The sequence below is a fragment of the Rhopalosiphum maidis genome, chromosome 1 (assembly GCF_003676215.2).
Source record: "Rhopalosiphum maidis isolate BTI-1 chromosome 1, ASM367621v3, whole genome shotgun sequence".
Lineage (NCBI taxonomy): Eukaryota > Metazoa > Arthropoda > Insecta > Hemiptera > Aphididae > Rhopalosiphum > Rhopalosiphum maidis.
In genome coordinates, this window is record NC_040877.1 from 4,723,253 (window position 1) to 4,748,257 (window position 25,005).

Here is a 25,005-nt window from a genome sequence, read left to right on the forward strand (position 1 = left end):
TTTGATAAGATCACAGTTTAGAAACGAGAATTTAACAAACCTGGCAACACTGTATTATAATATTACTTGATATTATGGGTACAGTTCGGCCCCCAAGATAATTTGAGTTGTATGGATCATGGATCCCTCCTGGGCATCGAGCAATAGTTGGATCCACAGATATATATATACCTATCATTATATATACCTGTGGTTGGATCATAAAGTAACTATGTAAGTAATCTTACTCTATAGGTTGGATCCAAGTATTCCAAGTTACTGATATAGAAGTATCCTCACTATCCTGATTACTACGTTACTACGCAGGCCCACCGAAATAGTTGTATCATAGTTTGTATAACCGTGGTTGTATCACAGAATTTTCTGTGGTTGTATACAGTATTGTATATGATAATATTATTATGCTTACCAGTCTACACTTTACTTTATCATAATAACAAAATACCGTAAACAATTATTGAACTACTGTCTAAAATTTAATTAATGAATTTTTTTCCTTACATTTTTATTTGTATTATGTCATTTTTATTTTCTTCTATATATGTTTTGTATTTGAATTATTAAACCAGTAGATTGGTAGATGTATTATGTATTTTCGTTTTGATAATCTAATAGTAGATATTTAGTAACGAGTAAAGTTATTATGTAGGTTAATTATTGTTTCTCGATTTTTGTGATATTAAATTTAATAGTACCTAGCATTAGGTAGCATAGACAATGATGTGTTTATGACGTAATAAACATACAATATGGGTTTTTCATACGAGAAACGTCCATTAAAGAGGCCTCGTCTTGGTCCACCCGATGTTTATCCTCAAGAACCCAAACAAAAAGAGGTGATTTTTAATTATAATAAACAATATAACTATTTTAAACGATTGATGTATTTTAATTATATTGTTAGGATGAATTAACAACTATTAATGTAAAACATGGGTTCACAACATCACTTACTATATCAGATGAACATCAACATGGAACAGCTCGTAATTATAATATTACAGCATCTAAAATTGGTGCGTTCTTCAATGCAATTATTAATAAAAAAGAAGAACTTAATACCTTAGTGGATACCGGGCGTAAAAGGTTACAAATAAATCCAAAAGATAATTTTTGGCCTGCTACTGCCCGATCAAAGACTACTGTTGAAGCTTGGTTTAAAGATTTAGCTGGATTTAAACCATTAAATATACTTTCTAAGAAGGCAAGTATCTTAGCTATATTTAAATTATATAACTAAACAAATTAGTCAGGTTTATCTACATTTCATAATCTACAGTAAGACTATTTCCAGACAATAAAATATCTAATGAAAAATACCTACTTTAATTTAATTTCAACTATAATTAAATATTTGATTTTTATAATCATGTATATAAACATTTAATTTTGTTTGGCGTATATTAAAAATAATATTATAAGACTTCAAAAACTTTGCAGGCTCCCAATTTTAACAAGAAAGAAGAAATATTTATGTTATTATGTGAATATAATGTCCCATTAATTCGTGCTACATGGTTTATAAAATTAAGTTCTGCTTATACGATTGCCGTGTCTGAAGCAAAAATAAAATCTAAACGTCAATTGCCCGATCCTACACTTGGTAAGTCATTTTTATTCAGTTATATGTCTAATCTTATTACAATAGCATATAACAATCAATTTAGAATGGACGAGTACTTTGTTAAAGTTTACTAAAGAACAACTAACTAAACTTCAAGATTATTATCAAAACACTAATTTATCTATGAGTTCATCACATTACTTGTCCATGAGCGAAGAACAAAAAGTTTCACTTAAACAATGGAATTATTGTACAACTCTCATTAAATATATGTATCAGGTAAATTGTGTTCTTGTTTTATTTTTATGGTATATTTTGATGAATATATTATTGTATTTAGGAAGGACTACTAGATCGGCAAGAGGTTCTTCAATGGATTTTAGATATGCTTGAACGTTATAAATCATCATCTAACAGTGAAGATGGTTTATTAAAAGTATTAAGTCCTTTAGCTTTACAGTATTGTTCAGAATTTTGTCAATCTGAACTTCTTAGCCGAAAATTAGTTTACTTTTGTTCTCGTAAATTAAATACGATATGCAATTCAGTAATCGACTTGAATCCGCCACAGAGCCCTACTTCAAAAGGAGTTTCAAATAATAGTGTTCCAAGGTATAATACTAAAGTGTATACAATTTATATAAAATTTTAATAAAAATATATTTTAGCAATACTTCTAATGCTACTAATGCTGCATCTACCTTGAATGATATGATGTCTTGTCCTCATCATAGAGATATTTTACTTCCTCTTAGCTGTATAATTCAAGTATGTAATGAAAAAACTTGAAATTTGTATTCTTCACAATAATTGTACAATAAACTTTTTTTCTAGGTAATTTTATTAGAATGTCCTACTTCTCTTACATGGAATCATTCAGGCGGTGGCAAACTTCCATTTGTTCTAAATGGATCACCTTTAGATTCCCTTCCTTGTTCGCCCGTAGTCTTACCAATGCCTCAGAGAACAAATAATATTCTATTAAGGTAATTTAAAATATTTATTTGTTTTAATATAAATTTGTAAATATTCCTGTAAAAAACAAAATGTATAAATAATAATTAAACTGGTTTATTTGGTTATTTAATTTCTTTTGAAAATGTTGCTCTTTGTGACCAATTTTTTTATTGATTTAAAGAATGTTTATTATAATTAGGGCAAGGATTTCTATGCAGTAAAAAATTGTAAAATATGCAAAAACAATTTTTCTTTAATATTAATATTATTACATGCTATTAAATTATGTTTTTTTAAATTTTCAAATGTGAACGACCGGTGATTAAATCAAAGATTTATATTGGCTGAAACTCCTTTCTACATCACACAATGTTGTTGGAGCATATTTAAATGATGTGATTTGTCCCAAATTTAAAGTAATAAAAACATCTTTTTCTTCCGTTTTGTATTCACCATTTATAATGTTACACATTTTTAGAAATGTTTTGAATCCTTTATTCTTTAGTATTAAGTCCATTTTAATTTAGATAGTATATTTACAATAATTCGACAAATAAACCAATAATTATAGACGTTCATAAAATAAATACCATTTAAAATTAACAAGATTTTCAAAAATGTATATACATGCAATTATATACATTATGTTCAAAATTTGAAAAAAAAATTGTACTATTCAATCAAGAATAAGCCAAACATAACTGACAACTAGTCAATTTGGACTTAAGTAAAAAAACATGCTTTTGCATAGAAATCCTAGCCCTAATTACAATATATAGAATTTTAGACTTAGCATTATTAATACAAATTGTTTTTAGAACATATTAAACTTAATTTGTATTATTGATTGCTACAATTTTGAGAAGTATTTTAAATATTTTTGTTTTATCTATAGAAAACAACTTAAACAAGCAGAAGAAATTGTTAAAATAAGAAGTCAAGCTGCAGAAGGTAGATGGTGTTTGGATAAATTTCATAAATCATCAATTGGTACATAAAATAAAATACACATTTATTATTTACAAATAATTATTTTTGATTAATATTTTTGTTTTTTGGCTGTTAAGGAGCAAAAACAATAAAAATTTTAAATGTTTTGGATGCACTAGATCGTCATAGTTTTGAGCGAATCGATCAAAATAATTCTTTAGATACACTATATAATAAAATATTTTTACCACCAAATTCTAAAGACAATTCTAATCCACTTCTTGCTGTTGGGAATATTTCTATGCCTACAGAAAATGAAACTGTGAAAGACAATAGATCTGAATATGTAAATATAATATTAGTATTTGTTTTATATATTAAATTTATTGTACTAATTTTATTTTATTGATTAGAATGTTGAACAAGATCAAATTGTTGTGAAAGTTTTATGTGAATGGGCTCTAAGTAATTTAAGACGAGGTGAACATCGTGGTATGGCTGTGGCTAAATTACTAGACAAACGCCAAGCTGAAATCACCGGTCGTGAAAGTGATTCATCTGTAGAAATTGTACCCGGAGGCCCTAGTGAAGATAAAGATTCTATTGTTTCAACACCAGCAACTCTACCACTTTTTCAACCACTTTTAATGCATTTTCTTGATCATGATGCACCAGTGCTTGGTATGAATTTAATTCATAAAATATAAAAGAATTTTACACTCATATAATGATTGTTTTAGATAATACTAGTACAAGTCGTACAACTTTTACAAATTTAGTACATTTATTTACTGAACTTATACGAAATGATGTATTTTCACATGATGCATACATGTGTACATTAATATCAAGAGGGGATTTGCAATCAACCAATAACATTGGTAATTTTAAATTCATTAAATATAGTCAACATTTATAACATTTATTTAATAAATCTTACTATCTTAGGAATATGTCAACCAGGAAGCAATAAGCCAGCAGATACACCTTCAGGTGCTGGACCATCTCAAGCACAAGTTCACATGGAAGATGACAATCTTTTTGATTTAAAACCAAATGTTCCAGTAAGTATGACTTAAACTTTAAGTAATGAAATCTAATAAATTGTTATAATATCTTAATCTTATATAACAATACTTATTTATGTTTACTATAATTTTAGTCAAGATTCATTCAATTATATTAAATATTAAATAATATATACCATGTATCAATTTGTTTGTTAGTTTAAATAGTTCTAAATTTTAAGTTTAATATACATTTTAGGAGCATCATAGTCGGCATATGGATTATGATGATAGTAAAATAGATGACGATCTTGATAAATTACTTCAGCATATCAAAGAGGAACAACAGAATTCAATGGTATTAATTAATAATCGTATACATTTTTACAATATATATAATCAACAAATAATACTTTTTAATTTTTAAAAATTTTTAAGGACGCACCTGATTCTCCAAAAGTTGAGCCATTTGCTGGTTCTTCAATTGGAGGATTAGAATCAAATGATCCATCAACAAACACTAATGACAATATGTATAAATGTCGACCATCTCGACATTTATTATATGCTACACATTTTCCTTTACCATTGGTAAATTTATCAAAAACTAAAAATAAATATATTTTTTTTTAATAATATGTTCATTTGTTTATTAAATATCTAGGATGAAGAAACCACAAGTCATGATTGTAATCAAAGGCATGTATTGTTGTATGGTTTTGGTAAAATGAGAGATGATGCTAGACACACTATTAAGCGTATTAGTAAAGATATTTGTAAATTATTTAGTAAGAAATTTAGTATTGATATAGCTGAAGGTAAATATTAAATACTATTTAAAAATTATTATATATAATTTTAAATTGTGTAACTTCAATAATAGGTGGAAAAGTCAAGAAACATTCTAGAAACGAATTTAACTTTGAAGCAACTACAGCACGTGTACAAAATTTATCATATTTTGATCAACATGTTGTAACTTGGCAATGTAGTCTCAATGTACTTGAAGCAATAAATGCATTCGCAACTGGTAATAATTATGTTTTGTTTTTTATAAATATTTTAAAATTGGTATGTATATTAATTGTAATTTTAAAATATGTTTTTATTATTATTTATAATAGGCAACTCAAATTATCTTCCGGTTCAAGAACATGTAGCATTTTTATTTGATCTTATGGAGTTAGCATTAAATGTCAATACACTTCTTGATGTCTGTATTCAGGTAAACATGACTACTTATTATACAATATACTTGGTTCATAAATCTATTGAAATATGAATATAATTAATTTTAGTAAACTTTTATGGTTACCTAGCATATTTAATACCTAAATTAATTTTGTACTTATATTTAAGAATTTTATTTTAAATTCTGAAGAATGGACATAACATTGATGTATCAAAAATGTTCTAATATTTACTCTATATTTCAGAATAATATTTTGATATTATATTTATTTGTTGAGGTTAATCTAATTTAATACTTTTTAATGGAATTCATAGATATTAATGGATATACCAGATGTTGAGGCACAATTGGCTGCTAAAGGGTCATCCTTAGTACGAATTTATACAACATCCTTAGTTCTATACATAGTTGGAGTATTGCGTAGATATCATTGTTGTCTTTTATGTGAGAATAAAGTCTTATTATTATTTTTTTTTTTTATATATATTTAATGAAGCAATGAAAAACTTATCAATTAAATACTGTGATTTTAAATTATATTATATTATAATTTTGTTTATTATTTATTTTTAGTAAATCAAGAACAAGTAGTTGGCGCTTTTGAAAATTTATACCGTGTTGTCAAACATGTATCAAATCCTGCAGATTGCTTAAGTGTTGAACGTTGTGTTCTTTCTCATTTGTATGATTTATACATATCTGCTGCGCCTCTTTTAAAAGGTCGTCTGCCTGGAGCCGAACCGTTTAATACCTTATACACAAAAATACGACAAACACTCCATGCAAATCTTCAACCATCTACTATGACACACGGAAATTGGAATTCTAGTTACATGAATGATTTAATAATGACCTATAGAAGAGGATGTTAGTATTTTTTTTCTTATATTATTAATATAAAAATAATGAATATATTATGGTAAATTTATTCAGGTAAAATTGATCCTGGTTGGCATAGACAATTAAATGAATCCCAAAGTAATCGATACAGTTTAGTATGTAATGTTGTAATAGCTGTTGCTACTGAAACTTCAGATATTGAACGTTTAAATGATTTAGCTATACTTAGTGCAGAATTAACAGCATCATGTAGTTCATTAGCATCTGAATGGCTAGGTAATATTAAATCATTATACATTTTGATTAAATTAATTAACTATAATAAATTTATTAATAATTTTTCAGGGGTATTGATGGCTTTGTGTTGTTCTTCTAATAATCCTATTATTTTTGGAGAAGTTTTATCACGGGTGGATATGAGCGATATCACTGTACACAATTCTTTAGCATTATTTACTTCTATTCTTGTTGGTAAGTATCATAAATTATGATCCTTACATTTTTAAAATTTTTTGTATCTACAACAGAAGAACATAAGAAATTAATTAATCATTGAATATCAAATTATTTATTTTTAGCCCGCCATTGTTTTTCCTTGGAAGATTTTGTAGTACATGTAGCTTTACCATCTCTTTTAACAGTCAGTAATGAAGGTAAATATTTTAAAGTATCAGTAATTTTATGATCTTTAATAATAATATATTATTTATTAATTATTTTATACTTTTAAAGGTCATGGAGCTGCAGATACAGATCCAGAGGCAGAAGCATCGGCTCGACTCACATGTCATTTATTGTTACGGCTCTTTAAAACTACTGAAGTGCCTCAACCCAGTCTTTATTCAGTTGGTATGTGAATTCATAATAAAAAAACCAAGAATAGAAAATTGAAAATAAATAATATTTCAATATTTATATAAAATATGTTTTAGGTACATCACCAAACCCTATATCAAACTCAAATTCTAGCTGCAGCATTAAACAAAGTTGTGATAGACATTTGTTAGCTGCAGCTCATAATAATATAAGAGTTGGTCCTTTATTAGCTGTATTAAAAGCTATTATAGTAGTTGGGGATGCTACAGCACAACGTCCCAATCAATCAATAAAAAAATCACCTTCAAGCCAAGTTAGTACTCCTGGTGGTACAAGTAAGATGCCTAGTGAATTGTCAATTAGCCATATTCTAGGCACATCTGATATTCTTGGTGGTTCAGCTGATCATTTACTAATGGAATTAGGAGGGTACTATAATATGATCATAATATTATTACTTAATTCTAATTTAAAAAATGTTTGTAGCCTAGGAAATGCTGATACTCAGGCACCTGGCTTATCTGACTTAGCACAATTTGTATTAAGAGAAATATGTAGTCAAGAATGGGTATTAGAACGTTGTTTGCAAAATCCTGAAGAATTATGTCATCAAGATATGCTTTTGGACAGTATGCTATCATCGAAACAAGTAAAATAATATTTTTGAAATTATTATTAACTTTTAAAATAATTTAATAACTTAATGGTTAGGCTCAAAGACTTTTGCATATGATATGTTATCCAGAAACAGCAAGTGGATCTGATATTTCTTTAGATTCAAGGACAATAATTACTAACATTTTAGAGGTAATAATGTTTTCTTAATATAATACTTAGTACTTAATAATTAATTTTGATTATTGTTTGTATTTTTAGAATTCTGATCAATGGACTCTTAGAATGTCTTGGTTAGAAATGCAACTTATGTTTAAACAATTTTCACCAAATTCACCTGATTTAAATCAATGGCTGGATATAGTTGCTAAAGCAGCTATAGATATGTTTCAACACAACTTGAATACCCAGAACAAGTAACTAATATGTATTACTAATAATCAGATATCAAACGTCTTAGATTTTTTGTTCAAAATAAAAAATTAACAATCTGTGTAATATATAATAGTATAAATTATAATTAAATTGTGTTTGAAAATTCGGGTTAGATTTAAATTAGAATTAATTAAATATGAATGTATGACCAAAATCATATAAACTGACTTTGTAGTTAATGGCTTTAAGATAGTTACTAACATTGAACTTAGTATAGTACGGATGGTATTTAATTTGGGATTATTGTGACATAACAAAGAGTATTTGTTATTAATTTAAGACTTAATTGAAAAGGTCAAGATAAGTTTTGATTTGGTAATTTAACTGAACCCCAAAATTTGATACTTACTATACATTATTGTCGAAAAATATACTTATTGTAATAATTTTGTTTTCTAATGAAATATTTGATCAAATAAATTACCTTAATTTCAAATGTAGTTTAAAAACAAAATAATTTTTAAGGTATAATGTACTTGTATCTAATTAATTTTGTATACTATAGACGATTATAATTAATAATAACAAACAACTTATGTATTATTTATGTTTATTTTTAAAATTGTTTTAGGAGTGAAAACATTAAAAAAACTCATTCAATGTGGTTATTAGCACCACTTATTTCAAAGTTGCCTAGTGCAGTTCAAGGAAGAGTGTTAAAAGTAGCTGGTAAATAATTATTTTAAATTTAAAAATTGATATACAATATTATACATTATTTAAATATATTTTATTATTAATTTTCTTCTTAGAATCTAATTTTGCATTGTTATTGGTTTAAGGTCAAGTATTAGAGAGTGGAAATATGATTGGATTGGGTGGTTCCAATTCTGGTAATGTTACTCCAATTACTACCCATGGTGTAAGTGGAGGTGGCAGTAGTAGTCGAAGTAGTAATAAAGGCACTCCACCTCACCCTCGACCTTCTCAAAATACTAATTCTATACCCCCACCACCAGCTATTTTGGCTTATCATCAGCCATTTTTGTCATTAGTACTCAGTTGCCTTAAAGGACAAGATGATCAACGTGAAAATTTACTTTCATCTGTACATAATCAGTTGTCTCAATATTTAGTATTATCAAAGGAGGTAAATAAATCAATAAGTTTGATAAATATCTTAGACAAAGTTCTTTATATATTATTATTGTTAATAGGAACGTCTTGGAATTCAAGAAGGTTGTGCCAGCAATAAAGAAGTAGATGCCGCACAAGACGCACTTGCATTGAGATTTAGCTTAGTAGGAGGCATGTTTGATACAATTCAGCGAAGTACTGCTTTGACAACTGATTGGGCAGTTCTTTTTGTGCAGCTTGTGACATATTCAGTGATAGATTTAACTAATAACACGTAAGCTGTTTGTTAAAAAAAAAAAACCATAGCTCAAAAATAATTTCTTTTATTATATTGTAGGAAATTGTTTAACACAGTAATAGATATGTTGGCTACTTTAATACATTCAACTCTTGTAACTGATTCTCAAACTGAAAAAGGAGAAGAAAATCGAAAACACTATCAAAATTTAATAAAAAAATTAAAAAAAGTAAAATATTTTAGAAAATAAACATCAACATTATTCATATCATTATTGTTTTTAGGAAGTTGGAGAAAAACATTCTTTATCTATTTCACAAGTTAGACAACTTTTGCCTCTGGGCAAACAGCAATGTGAAATCATTACCTGTGAACAAATTGGCACTGACATCAAAGGGAATAAGATTTCTTCTGGTTTAGATTCTAATGATAAGCAAGGTTTGAAAGTATGTGATAAACAGCGTGTAAGTGCTTGGGATTTATTAGAAGGACATAAAAATCCAGCTCCATTATCATGGTCATGGTTTAGTGCTGTGCGCGTTGAACGTAAACCATTATGGTATGAAGAAAATCACAGGATGCTTAAATTCCATACACATTCATTAGTGAAGTCTGCATCATATTTCTTAGAACCTTTGCCTTTACCTCCTGAGGATTTAGAACCTCCTCAAGAAAAACCTGTAAGTACTAGATTTTTAATCTGTTCTTATTTATTATTAATTAAATATTCTTTTTTTATCAAAATATTTTATATTTATGAATATGTTAATATTTTGATGATTAGTTTATATTTTTTTATTATAATTTATTATAATTTATTTATTTTTATATTTGATTTACGAAGTGTTTTAATTTCTATTATATGGGGCTTTTAAGTTAACATTTTTTCTGGGAAATTGAAAAGAACAGTACATTCATTTGTAAAGTAGTGTCCTTGTGTTTATTGTAATCAGATCAAAGGAGTTAGTTCTGGGATGAACATGGGTTCAGGGCCAGGACGTCCAGATACACCATCTTCAGTACCTGAATCACCAGGTAGAGGTGTTAAACGTAATATGAAAACTCAAGGAGGACCCCCTAATCCTAGACGTAAGAAACAACAACAACCTCCACCTATGTCACCTATGACTCCTAATGCTCAAATGGGACCAGGTCCTCAAATGCATCCACAAATGCAGGTAGCTACATAACTAATATTTAATAATTATAAACATTTTTATATCGTACATAATATTACTCAGTAAAATATAATACAATGAACAATTTTAATAACTTAATATAGTTTTTAGAAGAATATTATAATTATGCTAAGATTTCAATTAACTTTGAATCTTTTTTCTAATTTTAGCTATTCTACTTTTTTTCCTGTATATTTTCTATGTATAATAGATATTAAATTTTATAAGTTTTGCATAAGTCATATTTTTGATGCAATAATTGTTATATTAGAGTATAATTACATTTTTGATGAGACATTTTCTTAGTTTTTTTAGGTCATCAAATTCACAGTCCTAATTATAATGTTTCCATTTAATACTAAGAAAATGTAAATTTTAGTTTTGATAATCAATGATTATAATACATAGTTAATACTAATAAGTAATAAATAATTAATAATTTGACGCCCTATTTATATCTTATTAAAATTTTATCCTAGTTAATTTTATATATTTATAATAGAATTCACAAGGTCAGCATATGGGGTATAGTGGAGGTATGTTTCCCATGCAATCAGGTCCAGGTCCAGTTCCTAGTGCTGGTCCTGTTCCAGTTCCTGGACCAGCTCCTGGACCAACTCCAACTCAAAATCCTCAGTGGGGTAGTTATGGTCAACAAGCACCACAAGGAGGTCCTAACTTTTATCCTCAACAAGTGCCTCCAACACCTGTCCCAGGTCCGGGATCAAGATTTGATCGTCCAGGAAATACTTCTAAACAAGCATTGAGTCATATGCTTCGTATGCGGTTACCTACTAATCAATACATGGGTCAAACAGGACAGCAACCAAATATGAATCCTAATTTCCAACCTATGCCTAGACAGCAGTTTATAAGGTAAATTATTATTCAATTGATGATTGATAATTAAATTATTTTTATCTTATAATATACTTGTGTTATTAGAAGAGGACAAAATAATGTACCAATTCAGCCTCCTCAGCAAAATACTCCACAAATGTATCCAACACAGCAACCAACACAAATGTATTCCAATATGCAACAAAGTAAGTCCATAAATAAATGCATTATAAAATTGAATTTTAAACATTGTACCTATTTATTAGGTATGAATCAAAACTATGGGGGTTATGTAGGACAACAACCTGGAATGAGACCTCCATACATGCAAGTAAGTACTTAAATTAAACATTAATATTTTTTATTTATCTATCATAGTTTCACCATTCACCAATTTATCTCTAAAATGTTATTTATACAATTTATACACGAATCATATTAAATAATTTTACTAAATGTTTTTAGAACTGTATTGTTTAATTATTATTTGTCCCCAATTATAACAAATAAAATACAAATTCACGGATAAAATTATTCTTGTAGAATCTAAGGTAATCTGTAAAAAATACCAAGAAAAAAGAACAGGGAATAAACCAAACAATAAAGAACAGGGAATTAAGAACAATCGATTTACCAAAGAAAAATGAACACATTTTCAATTTTTTTTATTTTTTTTTATGATAAATGTAACACTTAATCAAATTATTTAATTATAAAATTCATAATACTGTTTAAAATATAAATTATTAAATTATACAACTAATAATATTACCAAACAAAGTTTCTATGTCATTAAATGTCCATATATCTATAGATTGGTCGTTAAAATTGGGATATTTTTTTAAAAAATATTAATGTCTTACTTTACTTGTCTTTACTAATGTCTTAGTATCATTACTTTATTTTCATCCAGAAATGCAAGAAGATTATATATAGTGTTTAATTAACCTTGTTACTAAGTTGTCAGTTCACATGAAACTCATTTTTATCAACTAGCGGATACAGTGGCAAAGCTAGGATTTTTTTGTGGGGGAGGGCTGATCAATTTTGTAAAATACAATTTCAGATTTTTATAGCGATTTTCATAGATCATTAAAAATTAAAATAATTTTTAAATTTTCTTGATATTTCAGGGGGCTGTAGCCCCCTCAGTTCTTCCCCTGGCTACGCCACTGAGTGAACAATTTATTTGACTTTGGTAAAACATTTTTAGTCTAAATTATTTTTTAAATGTTAATATTTAATAATTCAAGTATAATGTCCAAGCATATAAAAATAAGGTATAATAATTATAATTATTTTACTTTTCTATTACACTCATATACTCCTTCATAGAATTAAGAAAATTATATTTTAGAATAAATAGATTTTATAAATTTTTATATAAACACTATATTCACATTAATCGCATTACATAAATTATCAACAGACCCTAATGATATTCACTAAAACTATGTAGAACCAATTCTGAAATTATGATTATAAAAATGTTTTCTTGCTATATTTAAAAACATGTATAAAACTTAATTATGAGTTACTTTTAAGTGGGTTATAGGGGATGGTAAAATCCTTTTTATTGTCTTATAAATACAATTTGATATTATTAAAATATAAAACTAATCTGAAAATCTGAAATACAATATTTTTAATAAATGCTTAATACATAATACAATATTTTTAATAAAAATATTTTGTTTAGTTAATATTTATTATATGAATGTATAATGTGTTTTAATCACTTTTTTTTTTTTGAGTAATTCATATCCACCTATTGCTATTTTATCCATTTAAATAGAATCATACACCCCAAGATAACAGATAAAAAAAATTAATTTAATTTCTGGCTTGCATTATTTTAAAGTATGTTATTTTTTTCTCAGTTTTTTTTTCCTATATTTAATACAATTTGTTGATGTGTATGAATATTATGTATCTTAATCAGAATAAAGTATAGTATTTAAACCAGAAAAAAAATTTGAAAACGTAAAGTTAAAAATTACTTTTGACAATAATATAATAAAAGATTCTAAATGTTTATTTTACATACCTTTTTTTCGAGTAACATTTTAATTTTTTTAATAAATTATTTTTTAAATTGTTATTTAAAATAAATATTATTTTCTATTAATGATCAAAATTAATAGAATCAAAATGTGCCAATGAATCCAATGAGTGGCCCACAGAATCCAGCACCACCATATACTCGTCCAACCGGTCCAAATCAACAAGGACCACATTCTCAATACCATCAGGTAAATATTATGAATAAATAAAAATTCTATAATATAAAAATTTGCCTAGTTCGTCCAATTAACTTTGTAAATGAATTGTAAAATGATGTAAAAATATTTTTATTTTTTATTTTAGCAATTTAGTCAACAACGTATTCGACATATAATGGCTATGCAACAACAGCAGCAACAACAACAACAGCAACAGCAACAGCAGCAACAACAACAACAACAACATCACATGCAAAGACAGATGCAAAATCCTCAACAACCACAACAAGGACATCCGTATGGTTTACAACCACCCCCTTATTAATTTGTATTATATGTAAAAAAAGAAATCGTGAATTTTATTTAAACAAGCATTGTAATGTTTAATTTAACTTATATAATTTGTTTTCAATATTTAGTGTAGTGTTATGAATTACTTTTGGTAGAAATGAATATTCATAATGTTTAATTTACATTGTGTTTTATTTTTTCATTTATGTGTTTTGATATAAAGAACACTAAACAGGATCAGTCTCAGCTTAAAGGGAGTATATTTTTTTTTAATCAAATGATCCATGTAAAATAAAAATAAATGGGGTGAATGACCCATGTTTAGATAGGTGATAACTTAATATACGCACGATAAAAAAAATAGTTATTGACGATTGCTTAAATTTAGTAGGTATAGAAATCAACAGGGCCGTGCATTCAGAGCATGGCAATATGGTATGGGGCGCAAATTTCAATACTAGTTTGTAATAATTTTTCACGCAATATTTAAAAAATATATATTTAATTTAACAAGTTACTTTAGTAGAGTGTTGCTCTATTTTTATTGTACAAGAACTATTTATGTTGAAGCACATGTTGTAGGCTGTTGGAGCACGATATTTGAAATATTTACAATTTATTATGCATGGAGTATTTTGTAATATTGTAATATTCTCGTTAAATAGGTAGGTATGTATGTATTTGTAGCATAACTGTATCTATACGAAATGACTTGTCAAATACATATATTCACATTTTTTTGTGGGAGGGAAGGGCGTCTTCAAACCTTAATACAGTCCTAGAAATCAAAAACACAGTTGTAGATAACTAAACTGTTAAACAGAGTATAGTTACAGGCGTTACACCTTTAGAAGTAAACACCGATAAATTAAAACATTAAAATGTCACAATAGAATTCCAAAATACAATTTTATCTGACTTCAGGGCATTAATATTTAAATCATGGATGCAATCTTAAGACCGTATTGCAACAGTGTCGTTTAAAACTGACTTTATTTTTAATAATAAAATTTATGGTCGGGTAATAAATGCGATATTATAATACATGAATATCACACAAAATTATTACAATATTTTAATATGCAGCATCAATAATATAACATAAAGTTATTGAACTTCAACAGAATTAAATTGCCACTGCCTTATACTAAATTAGTATAAATTATGAGTTCCAGCAATTAAACTCTTTCACTATTCAATGGCACCAAAGATCATGTTAAGGTCGGACTAGGCCTGACTTCTGTTTTGAAGAATGTGGAGGTTGGCCACATATTAATCATTAAACTTTATTATGAGTAAACGTATATTTTTATACCCTGGCCCCACCAAGTGAATATTTTTATTTTTAAGTGAAAGAGTATTTTGAGACCGCAAATTTTTTAAATTGCCCAACCTGTGACCACATTTTAAAAACTTTGGCGCCACTGTTGTTATCTGTTTGAGCTTATATAAATTATACACCATTAATTAATAATTATTATTTTAGCAATCATATTTTTATTACCATTGGTACTAATAATTTTTACTTCTTTATTGTATCCAAATTTTGTTATAAGATAAGTTGAACTGTACTTATAATTATTCTAATTGCTAAAGGGTTAATACCCGTTTATTATACATAAATAAATAAATAAGCAAATATGAATTACAACAGTGCCTTACCACTTTATATCAATTATTAATTAAAGTAAAAAATGTTTGTTAATTATTGCTCTACTTTTTATCGTACTATGAGTCTATTAGTTTATTAGTCTATGAAATTTTGAATGGAGTAATAAATATATTGATTTTAGCATTTTAAAATGATGTTGATTTTTTTTTTTTATAACAAATATAGTTCATTTAATACATTATTTATAGAGTATTGGCAACATATTCACAATTTATATATTGTAATTATTTTTAAATAAAAATTAAATTATTCACTATTCATTCCATAATTTTTAAAATATTATAACATGCTACCATTTCTAAATTATCGCATTATGATAACTCATTACCACCTTATTTTCTTTAAAAGAGATAAATATTTTTTATAGTTTTAATTTTAATTTGGAATTTATGTTAAATATTCATATAATTAGGTAAGTTATACGATTTAGGTAGATTGTAAATACAAGACTAAAGGAACATTGATTATAATCAGTATACCCAGTATGTATTTGAAATACATTGTATACATACAAGGTACGTAAAGATATCACTGCAAACTATACTCTTAAATAATTTTAAAGCTGAAAAATTCAGTATCAAAAATGTTCAAAGTGCCTTAGAACACTTTATAAAAACATGAATATATTATGTATAAACAGGTATTATACAAATAAATATAAATATGTCATTATTAAATTTAAGTAGGTTTACTAGTGTTTCATATTTTACAAATAAATGTTAAGTAAAATTATTTGATTAATACTATTGATAGATACAGTAGTTTTATTATTATGAAAATCTAATACAGTAATTACTATTATGCAGTGTAAATAAAAATGTTATTAAAATTTTAATTTCAGTGATAAAAGAAATTGAATTTTTCTAGTCTACTTAAAAGTTTATAATTACAAATTATAATTTATAACATTTATAAAAATATTTAGTTTATAAGGCATTTAACTATTTATACATGAATTCAATTAACTTTTATTTACAAAGTATTTTTCATTATTATTATTATCATAATTAAATGATACTTGTACTCAAAATAAATCATTTTTATCAAATACAATCAGAAAATATTTGTTCTATAAAGTACAAATCAAAGCGTTCCATTCATAAAATAAATCGATGACAGTATTATTAAATTTAAATTACAGCAATCATATTGGAATAGAAAAAACATTACACAATTCATATCATAATTTTTCTCAGTAATGGACATAATAAGGAAATGTATGAATAAATTATTAATAACCTTCTTGCCATTGTTTGGTATCTAGTTTTGCCTGAATGATTTCCAATTGTCTTTTTGCTTCACATTGTGGGAAATTTTGTAGATCATAATATTGTGGAGCATATTTGAGTAACCATTCCGCTAAATAAAAACAATAAACAATTCTTATACTCACAAAAATGTTAATTTTATCAAAGACTTACGTTTTACTTCACTAACAGTCCTAATGTAATTTTTGGTGGTTAGTACAAACTCATTGTAAATTACCCATTCAGGTTTATGACCTAACACTGTTGAGGGATGCAATTGGACGGTCTGATTGTCTTTTATTGTTAAATAATGTCCAGTCCGCTCTAAGTGGGCAACCTTAAAAAGTAAGATATGTAATTATAAAAGCATTTATATATCAACACAACAATATAAATTAACTAATTTAGTTATTAGTTATATTAGTTAAACAAGTACTTGACTTAAAAAAACTAGTCAATTCATCTGTTTTATTGAAAAAATAAATTTAATAACTATGAATACCTCAAAAGCCAATATTAAAATTTTTTTCTGTATTTATTAAATAATTAATGGGTTAACTGTGCATTATCATAATAGAGTTAACTCCTCTAAAGCTAAAAAAAATTCTTAAAAATTTAAAAATTTAAATAAACAACTTTTACATAGTTATGCAATAATATCTATAGGAGAGACTAACAGATGCAAATAGCATTATCCTAATACTAACACTAAATTATAGAACATTTAATAATACAGTACATCATGACACCAACTATAGTAACATTCAACATTAGCAAACAATGTTGATTGACACCATTTGATGACATCCACAGTAAATTTGTTAAATTAACTCATCTTATGTATAATAAAAATTTTCAATTCTCCAGACATTTTTACATTCAAAATTACTTGGGTACTTATATTATAGTAATATATAAATTGACTAATTTTCAAAAAATAATAGTAGTCCAATTATATTAATTTTTGATCACCTTGTGAAAAATAATTAAAACATCATACCTGCATAAAGAATCCAGTAGTTAGAGATTTACGGATATTTAAATAATAATCCTTTGAAGTAAACTCTGTTGATGTTCGTTTTAAATTAAAACGATCCATGATACGAGATAACTGTTGACGGACGTTATCAGCAGACTTTAAAGATCGATAATTAATAAAATTATCATAGCACCATTGAGGATCTTCATTATCTAATATAAAATCATGAAATATAAATATAATGCATATAATGTCATATAAATACTATATAAATACTTACTTTGTTTAAATGCGTGATAGATATTGAGTAAGGTAAGATGATCCCCATCGATGTGGGCAAACCTCATTTTTGAATCGTCGGATGCTTTCTTTGCTTCAGAAGGTCGAACAAAACATTGTGGGACTAAACAAGACAATCAGGGGAGGCAGGCCAGACGGGTATGCCCGGATAAGGCCATTGTGCCTCATTTAATAACCAGCAACATACACCTATGTAACTAACCTTATGTTAAAACCCTACCATTACACTTTGGCATTATGTTTTTTTTTTTTTTAAATAAATTTAAAAAATGATTAGATAAATATGGAATACATAAAATATTAAGTTATTTTGTTTATGTCGAAAAATAAATTACGCAAATATATATATATTTGCAAATAAGTTTTACCAATAATTCTAATTTTATTGAAAATATTAAATATATAAAAATATTTTAAATGTGCTAAATATAAAACAAATACCTAAGGAATATTATTTAATGTTTAATAAATTTCAGATATTATAAAGAAAATTAAAAGTGACAATATCTAGATCAAATTTAATGATCAGGGCCTTTAAGCATTTGTTTTGTTTTTTGCTTGATTTAAATCTAGTAGAATGGTATAGAAATTTATGCCGTAAACTATAATTTCAAGTTTATGTGCTTTTTTCAGTTTGGTTTTGTTTAAAATATTTGTTTTTAGTTTTTAATGTATTTTTTTTAAATATTTTCTAGTTTACAGATGATTCACAAAAATTATAATACTAATAAATTTGTTTTTACCATTTTAGAAAACATAATGCTCAGTGCTTTTTTAAGGATTTTTCTTTAAGTCTTAGATTATACTCATTAGATTCATAAAGACAATAATTAATTAATTTGAAAAATAAAGAATTTTTTAAATCTATATTATTCAACATAGATGTAAATTAAAATAATTTATTTGATCTTTATGAAACACTAGTCTTATGAGAAATATACTGTATGCTACATAAATTATTTTGAAACTATTCATGATGATGATTGAACATAATATAAATTAATAAGTCCAGATGGCCATATTAATCTTACAGTTAACCACCAAAATAATTTTATCAGTCCTATTACAATAACTCATAATTCAAAATACCAAAAATGTATAAATAGTAAAAAATAAGACATAATATTTTGAGATTCTTAGCAATAATGATGTATCACAATATAAGCAGTTACAAAACAAATAATATTGTTCAGTTTCTGACAATAACATACTTAATAAGATATGCGGTAAAAGTTTATTACAAGGAAATTATAACCATCTTATTAAACCTTAACTATATTTTGTACCTATTTTACAAATTACATCATGTTTTTATCATGGTATTAATCAATATTTAAACCGTCATTAGTCGCGCTATGATCAAAATGACCACAGTTTTTTTTATATCTAATAAAATCTTAAATTTTATATTTCAATCATTGATACTCACTATACCTTTTAAAAATGTTACTAAAAATAATATAATAATATCCTAAGTACAATTAATTTCCTTATATATTTGATTAAACAATGATAAGAGTAAGATATCATAAAACTAGTACATTACTTGTTTTTAAATTAGGTACCCATTTTATGTATAAGGAAGTAACTTTCAGTTTAATTTTTTTTTATAATTCTATAATTGAACATTTTTAACGTGGTGGAAAATACCACTGTGCGACTAACGGTGTAATGTAAACTAGCGCGACTAAGGCCAGGTCAACAGTAGATCAGACTTAAGACTGGTACCCATTAGACTGATTAATAATATCAATAATGATATTAAATGATAATGAATAATAAGTAGGGTCTGGATTTATGTTTTTACATATTGTTACTGAGTATATGGAGTCTTAAGAAAGTAAAAACTGTGGACATTGAACATAGAGTTCACAGAAAAGTTTTTTTTACATACTTGAGAATATTTAGTATGTTTAGTATAATTTAAGAAAATAAATGCCAATTTCTCATTATTTCAATAAAAAGGTATCAGGAAAAATTGCTTGAATCATTTACAGCAAACGAATTTAATAATTAGTATAATTTTTTTGTATCCTTTTGAAAAAAAAAACATGCAATGATAGAATTACAAAATAACCCTTGAAATATTTTATATTATTACAAGGGTTTTTATGGGGGACAGATTCTCTATGCCTGTTGGTGTATCAGTATCCATATTGATACAATAAATATCATACATAATTTTATTTATTAATAATAATTATCTTTAAGTAGTAAAATGTTAATTTTTTTGCGAAGTGATTGACCTGAGATTTTATTTTTTTTGCATGTATTTTAAACATAAAATAAACTATATAGATGACATTGTTTAAAAAAAAACAAAACTTTAAAAATAATATTATCGATATATCCAAGAAAAACCATTTAACATTAGAAAGTCATAAAGAAAGTTGTATTGCATTTGCAAACTAACAAATAACGTGTAAAAAGTAATAATACTCTATTGATAATTAACGTGTTTTCTGTCTATACAAGTAACATATTAATATAATTTTGTTTCTTCGAAAAATCAAATTTTTAAAAGTTTTAAGAAATATTACTTATACGTAACATGCACGAAAAATGAATATTTTTATTGTAAAGTTAATTAAGTTAAATTTTGTATATTTCTGAGACTGACTATAATCTATGCCCTATGGTACATCAAAAAGACAAAAATTACACTTTTAATGACATTCTATGTATCATAAAATAATATTAAATAATACTAATTGGCAATACCTGTAATGATAGGTGTCTAATAAATTGTTAAATATTAGAAATGATTAAATGAAAGATATCCAAAATAATAGGAATAATATTTAGTCGCAATAATAAATTTCTTTTAAAACGTAACCATAAACAATATATAGCACAAATATACAAGATGAGATACTTAAGAAAATATTTGCATTTTTTTAAATGTTTATGTACAATATGCCAATCCTACAGAATAATGAAAATATAAGATACACAGACAGAATTTGACAAAGTCCATTCATAAATATTATACATCAATACAAATAAATAATAATCACTCACATTATATACTCCAAAATTCTAAACTTAAAATCAATCATTGTCTTATGAAACTATTTTGTAAATGTAAGACCATTTAAATTATAAGTAATGCTGATATTTTTTCCCTAAATATAAAAGTAGCAGAAAACTTGAAAAGCATTAAAACTATTATTTTTTACGATAAAATTAACTAACCTGACAACATGGCTGTTATTGAAAGAATTTCATTAGAGCAACTAAGTGAACATGAAGCAATCAACATCTTTGCTAATTGTGGATCTAGAGGAAACTCAGCCATAATATTGCCCAAATCTGTAAGGTTACCATCATCGTCCAAAGCAGATAAATAATTAAGTAACTCTAAAGCTCTCATTAAAGTTTCTGGTGCTATAATATTCAAATTAGTTATTAAAGTTATGAAATTCAATCAATTATTAAATATATAATATTTACCTGGGGGATCCATAAAATCAAAATGTACTAAATCATCAATACCCAGTTTCTTTAGTTGTAACACTACTGAACCTAAATTTGAACGTAATATTTCAGGATATGTGTTTTCTTGCATTTCATTTTTGTATGCTTTCTCTGTATATAACCTGTCATTATGAAAATAATAAGTTAAAATATTTTATATATAATTAAATAAAATGCAAGTTAGTTACCAACCATTTGCAGTTATAAAATAAGTAGTTAATTAATATTATACTTAAGTAAAATAAACAACATTCTCATCAATCTATTATCATTTGAAAATATTGTTAAATTTATCAAATATATTTACTACACTTATGTTATGTGTTAATTTGATATGTAAATTATTAAATTTGTGATGGTAATTTATATGAGACATATGATAACTAATATTTAATTAAATAAATTTATTTACCTGAAACACTTTCCTGCTCTTGTACGACCCGCACGACCAGCTCTTTGTTGAGCAGAAGCTTTACTAATAGGAGATACAAGCAATGACTCGACACGGATACGAGGATTATATACCTATTTAAAAATGTATTTTATTATGACTATATTGTCTATATTATATATTTCAATTTTAAATATTACCTTTTGTTTGGCAAATCCGGGATCTATGACAAATACAACTCCATCAATAGTTAAAGATGTTTCAGCAATGTTTGTGGAAACTACTACTTTACGTCCTATAGCTCCATTAGCTTTATTTGGTGGAGCTGCCTCAAAAATTCTTTGTTGTAAATTTGGTGGCAGGGTAGAATATAATGGTATACATTTTAATTCACCAACATCTGGTCCTAAATTGTCAATTTCTTTTTTTATTCTTTTACAAGCTTCTTCGATTTCCTAAAATAAAGAGATACATATAATAATATACATATATTATAACTTAGAAAAATTAAATATTACTTCTTGTCCTGTTAAAAAAAGTAAAATATCTCCAGCAACTTCTTCACACATATGGATTTGAATAACTGTACGAATTGCTGCTTCTAAATAATCTCGTTCTGGTTCTGGAGTATAAAATATTTCTACAGGGAATGTGCGACCAGGGACATTCATAAGTGGAGCATTATCAAAATATTGCTAAAATACAATAAGTTTAAATAATTAAACCAAACTAGAGATGTAAATAAGAATATAGTAAATTAATTTACTTGAAATTTGCCAGCATCTAACGTAGCAGACATAATAACTAATTTAAGATCTTTTCTTTGTTTAATAACTTCTTTAAGAACACCCATTAAAATATCTGTAGCTAGAGTTCTCTCGTGAGCTTCATCTAGAAGAATAACTTGATATGTTTCTAACATAGGATCAGACATGCCTTCACGGAGCAACATACCATCAGTCATGTATCTGTACAAATATTTACACATGTACAATATTATGGGTAATTATTAACATAAGATGATTAAATTGTATTACTTTAAAAGTGTTCTAGATGAAGAACAATCTTCAAATCGTATACTGTAACCAACTTCAGAACCAAGGCAAACATCCATTTCTTCAGAAACTCGCTGTGCTACAGACATAGCAGCTACTCTTCGGGGTTGAGTACATGCAACACCTTTACGACCAAAAACCGAAGAATATTCTACACACCTGATACATTAAATATTGATTGGATTAATAATAGATTGATATGCTTAAATAAAATACAAAATTAATGATCTACAGAATTTATTTACCATTGTGGTATTTGAGTAGTTTTTCCTGAACCAGTTTCACCAACTAGCACAATACATTGATTATTTTTTAAAAGGCTCATAAACTCTTCTTTATACTCAAATACAGGTAATTGTATTCGTTTTTTATGAAGTTCAAAATACCTAAATATTCAAAGTAAAATGATAAGTTTAAATATAGTACAGCGTAATATTCAAATAAAAAAGGTCCTAGTTAACTTACTTAGGAGTAAATGGTAAATTAGTGTAAGGATTTGTCTGTAACTGAGTTGAAGAAGTAGGTTTCATGTACACTTGTCCTTCAGCTCTGAAAAAAATTATAATTAATAAAGTATTTAAATAAATATTATGTACATATTTTTACATTATTATTCAATACATGGTAAACAGCTTAATTTAATATTTTCCCAATTCTATAATAATAATAATATAATAACAACAGTTATTTAGAGATTGATAGTGAATACAAATATAGTACCAAACTGATTTAATATTAAAAATAACAATTTAAATGAGATAATATAGACTAATTCATAATAATTTAATAATTTATATTGTTTGGGTTTTTAATGTAACACTACTTTGGATTGAAATATAATTCTAGGCAAAACCGCTGATCTAGGTTATAAATAAATTGTTATGTACAAATATAAATTATTCAATACACACAAATATACATACTATTAGTACAGAAACATTATAAAACTCCCAACAACAATGAAGAAATATACTTTGAAAACGTTAACGCCAAATAATACTATTATTGACTAGCATCTCAACAAGCAAATACAGCTAGTGAAATGTCAATACCAAAATTAGTTTAGATAAATACATGAGAGCTGTGGTTTGAGATTGTCCACACTACAGTAATGTACTAATGTACCGTGAAAAAGTAACTTCTTTAATAAACCATTAAGAAAAATATATATTATAACTTAGTATATTATTAAGCTTACTTTTTGTTTTTAGTGATATACGGATCAATTATATCAAGGCGTCGTTTAGACATGATGATGGCGTTCGTGTGGTGTAATATTTGGGCACGTGATATTGAAATAAATGAAACTTGTAGAACGCAAGCTCATGCACTTCTACCTGATAGAATGTCTAGAAATCGTATAGTCCGAGTCAAAATAATTCATTTATGTACGTAAACGAACAAATGACAATGAAACCCAAAACTATACACAGAACTCAGATGACAATAACATGTGAGCACTACAAAAATAGGTGAAAAATCGGTAAAATCACTAAAATCTTCACCGCTAAACACAATATCGCAACAACATTAACAAGTTAAGAGATAATGGGATTCTACGAGTGGTGAAGTGGTGGTAGTTGGCAACAATGTGGCATGTAAACAACGCGCGAACGTCACAGAAACGGGAATCGGTCACACTGTTCTAAAAACGATTCTAGACACCTTAACGACTTAGCTAT

At 26.3% G+C, this 25,005-nt stretch overlaps 2 protein-coding genes across 5 annotated transcripts; one reads left to right on the top strand and one right to left on the bottom strand.

The window, feature by feature from the left end:
* The first annotated feature begins 138 nt into the window (after nucleotides 1-138).
* LOC113549756 (mediator of RNA polymerase II transcription subunit 12) lies at nucleotides 139-14,384 on the top strand. 3 transcript variants are annotated; one of them, XM_026951217.1, is made up of 38 exons: nucleotides 750-836; nucleotides 905-1,204; nucleotides 1,441-1,603; nucleotides 1,668-1,843; nucleotides 1,905-2,176; nucleotides 2,233-2,332; nucleotides 2,399-2,550; nucleotides 3,417-3,511; nucleotides 3,589-3,797; nucleotides 3,865-4,132; nucleotides 4,192-4,332; nucleotides 4,400-4,515; nucleotides 4,718-4,816; nucleotides 4,897-5,049; nucleotides 5,123-5,276; nucleotides 5,342-5,488; nucleotides 5,583-5,683; nucleotides 5,965-6,094; nucleotides 6,224-6,517; nucleotides 6,584-6,766; nucleotides 6,836-6,961; nucleotides 7,069-7,143; nucleotides 7,223-7,339; nucleotides 7,423-7,735; nucleotides 7,793-7,955; nucleotides 8,018-8,113; nucleotides 8,183-8,337; nucleotides 8,928-9,025; nucleotides 9,139-9,446; nucleotides 9,514-9,707; nucleotides 9,771-9,900; nucleotides 9,956-10,351; nucleotides 10,601-10,849; nucleotides 11,352-11,725; nucleotides 11,795-11,895; nucleotides 11,956-12,020; nucleotides 13,834-13,941; nucleotides 14,057-14,236. In XM_026951217.1, exons 1-38 carry the CDS (start codon nucleotides 750-752, stop codon nucleotides 14,234-14,236), a joined length of 6,588 nt encoding a protein of 2,195 aa, XP_026807018.1. The 3 variants fall into 3 exon arrangements, with proteins under 3 accessions (XP_026807016.1, XP_026807017.1, XP_026807018.1); XM_026951215.1 differs by having other exon boundaries at nucleotides 139-836; nucleotides 7,423-7,955; nucleotides 14,057-14,384; XM_026951216.1 differs by having other exon boundaries at nucleotides 141-836; nucleotides 7,423-7,955; nucleotides 10,625-10,849; nucleotides 14,057-14,384.
* Nucleotides 14,385-16,827: 2,443 nt separating this feature from the next.
* LOC113561256 (putative pre-mRNA-splicing factor ATP-dependent RNA helicase PRP1) lies at nucleotides 16,828-24,840 on the bottom strand. Of its 2 annotated transcripts, XM_026967570.1 has the most exons (14): nucleotides 24,522-24,840; nucleotides 23,789-23,872; nucleotides 23,569-23,709; nucleotides 23,306-23,482; nucleotides 23,035-23,236; nucleotides 22,787-22,963; nucleotides 22,469-22,723; nucleotides 22,290-22,402; nucleotides 21,854-21,999; nucleotides 21,596-21,787; nucleotides 18,381-18,503; nucleotides 18,122-18,312; nucleotides 17,296-17,458; nucleotides 16,828-17,233 (listed from the first exon to the last, which is right to left on the bottom strand). In XM_026967570.1, the coding sequence occupies exons 1-14, from the start codon at nucleotides 24,572-24,574 to the stop codon at nucleotides 17,106-17,108; spliced, it is 2,145 nt and encodes a 714-aa protein (XP_026823371.1). In that variant the 5' UTR covers nucleotides 24,575-24,840; the 3' UTR covers nucleotides 16,828-17,105. The 2 variants fall into 2 exon arrangements, 1 of the variants encoding a protein (XP_026823371.1); XR_003406152.1 differs by lacking the exons at nucleotides 16,828-17,233; nucleotides 17,296-17,458 and having other exon boundaries at nucleotides 18,286-18,312; nucleotides 18,381-18,589.
* Nucleotides 24,841-25,005: the final 165 nt, after the last annotated feature.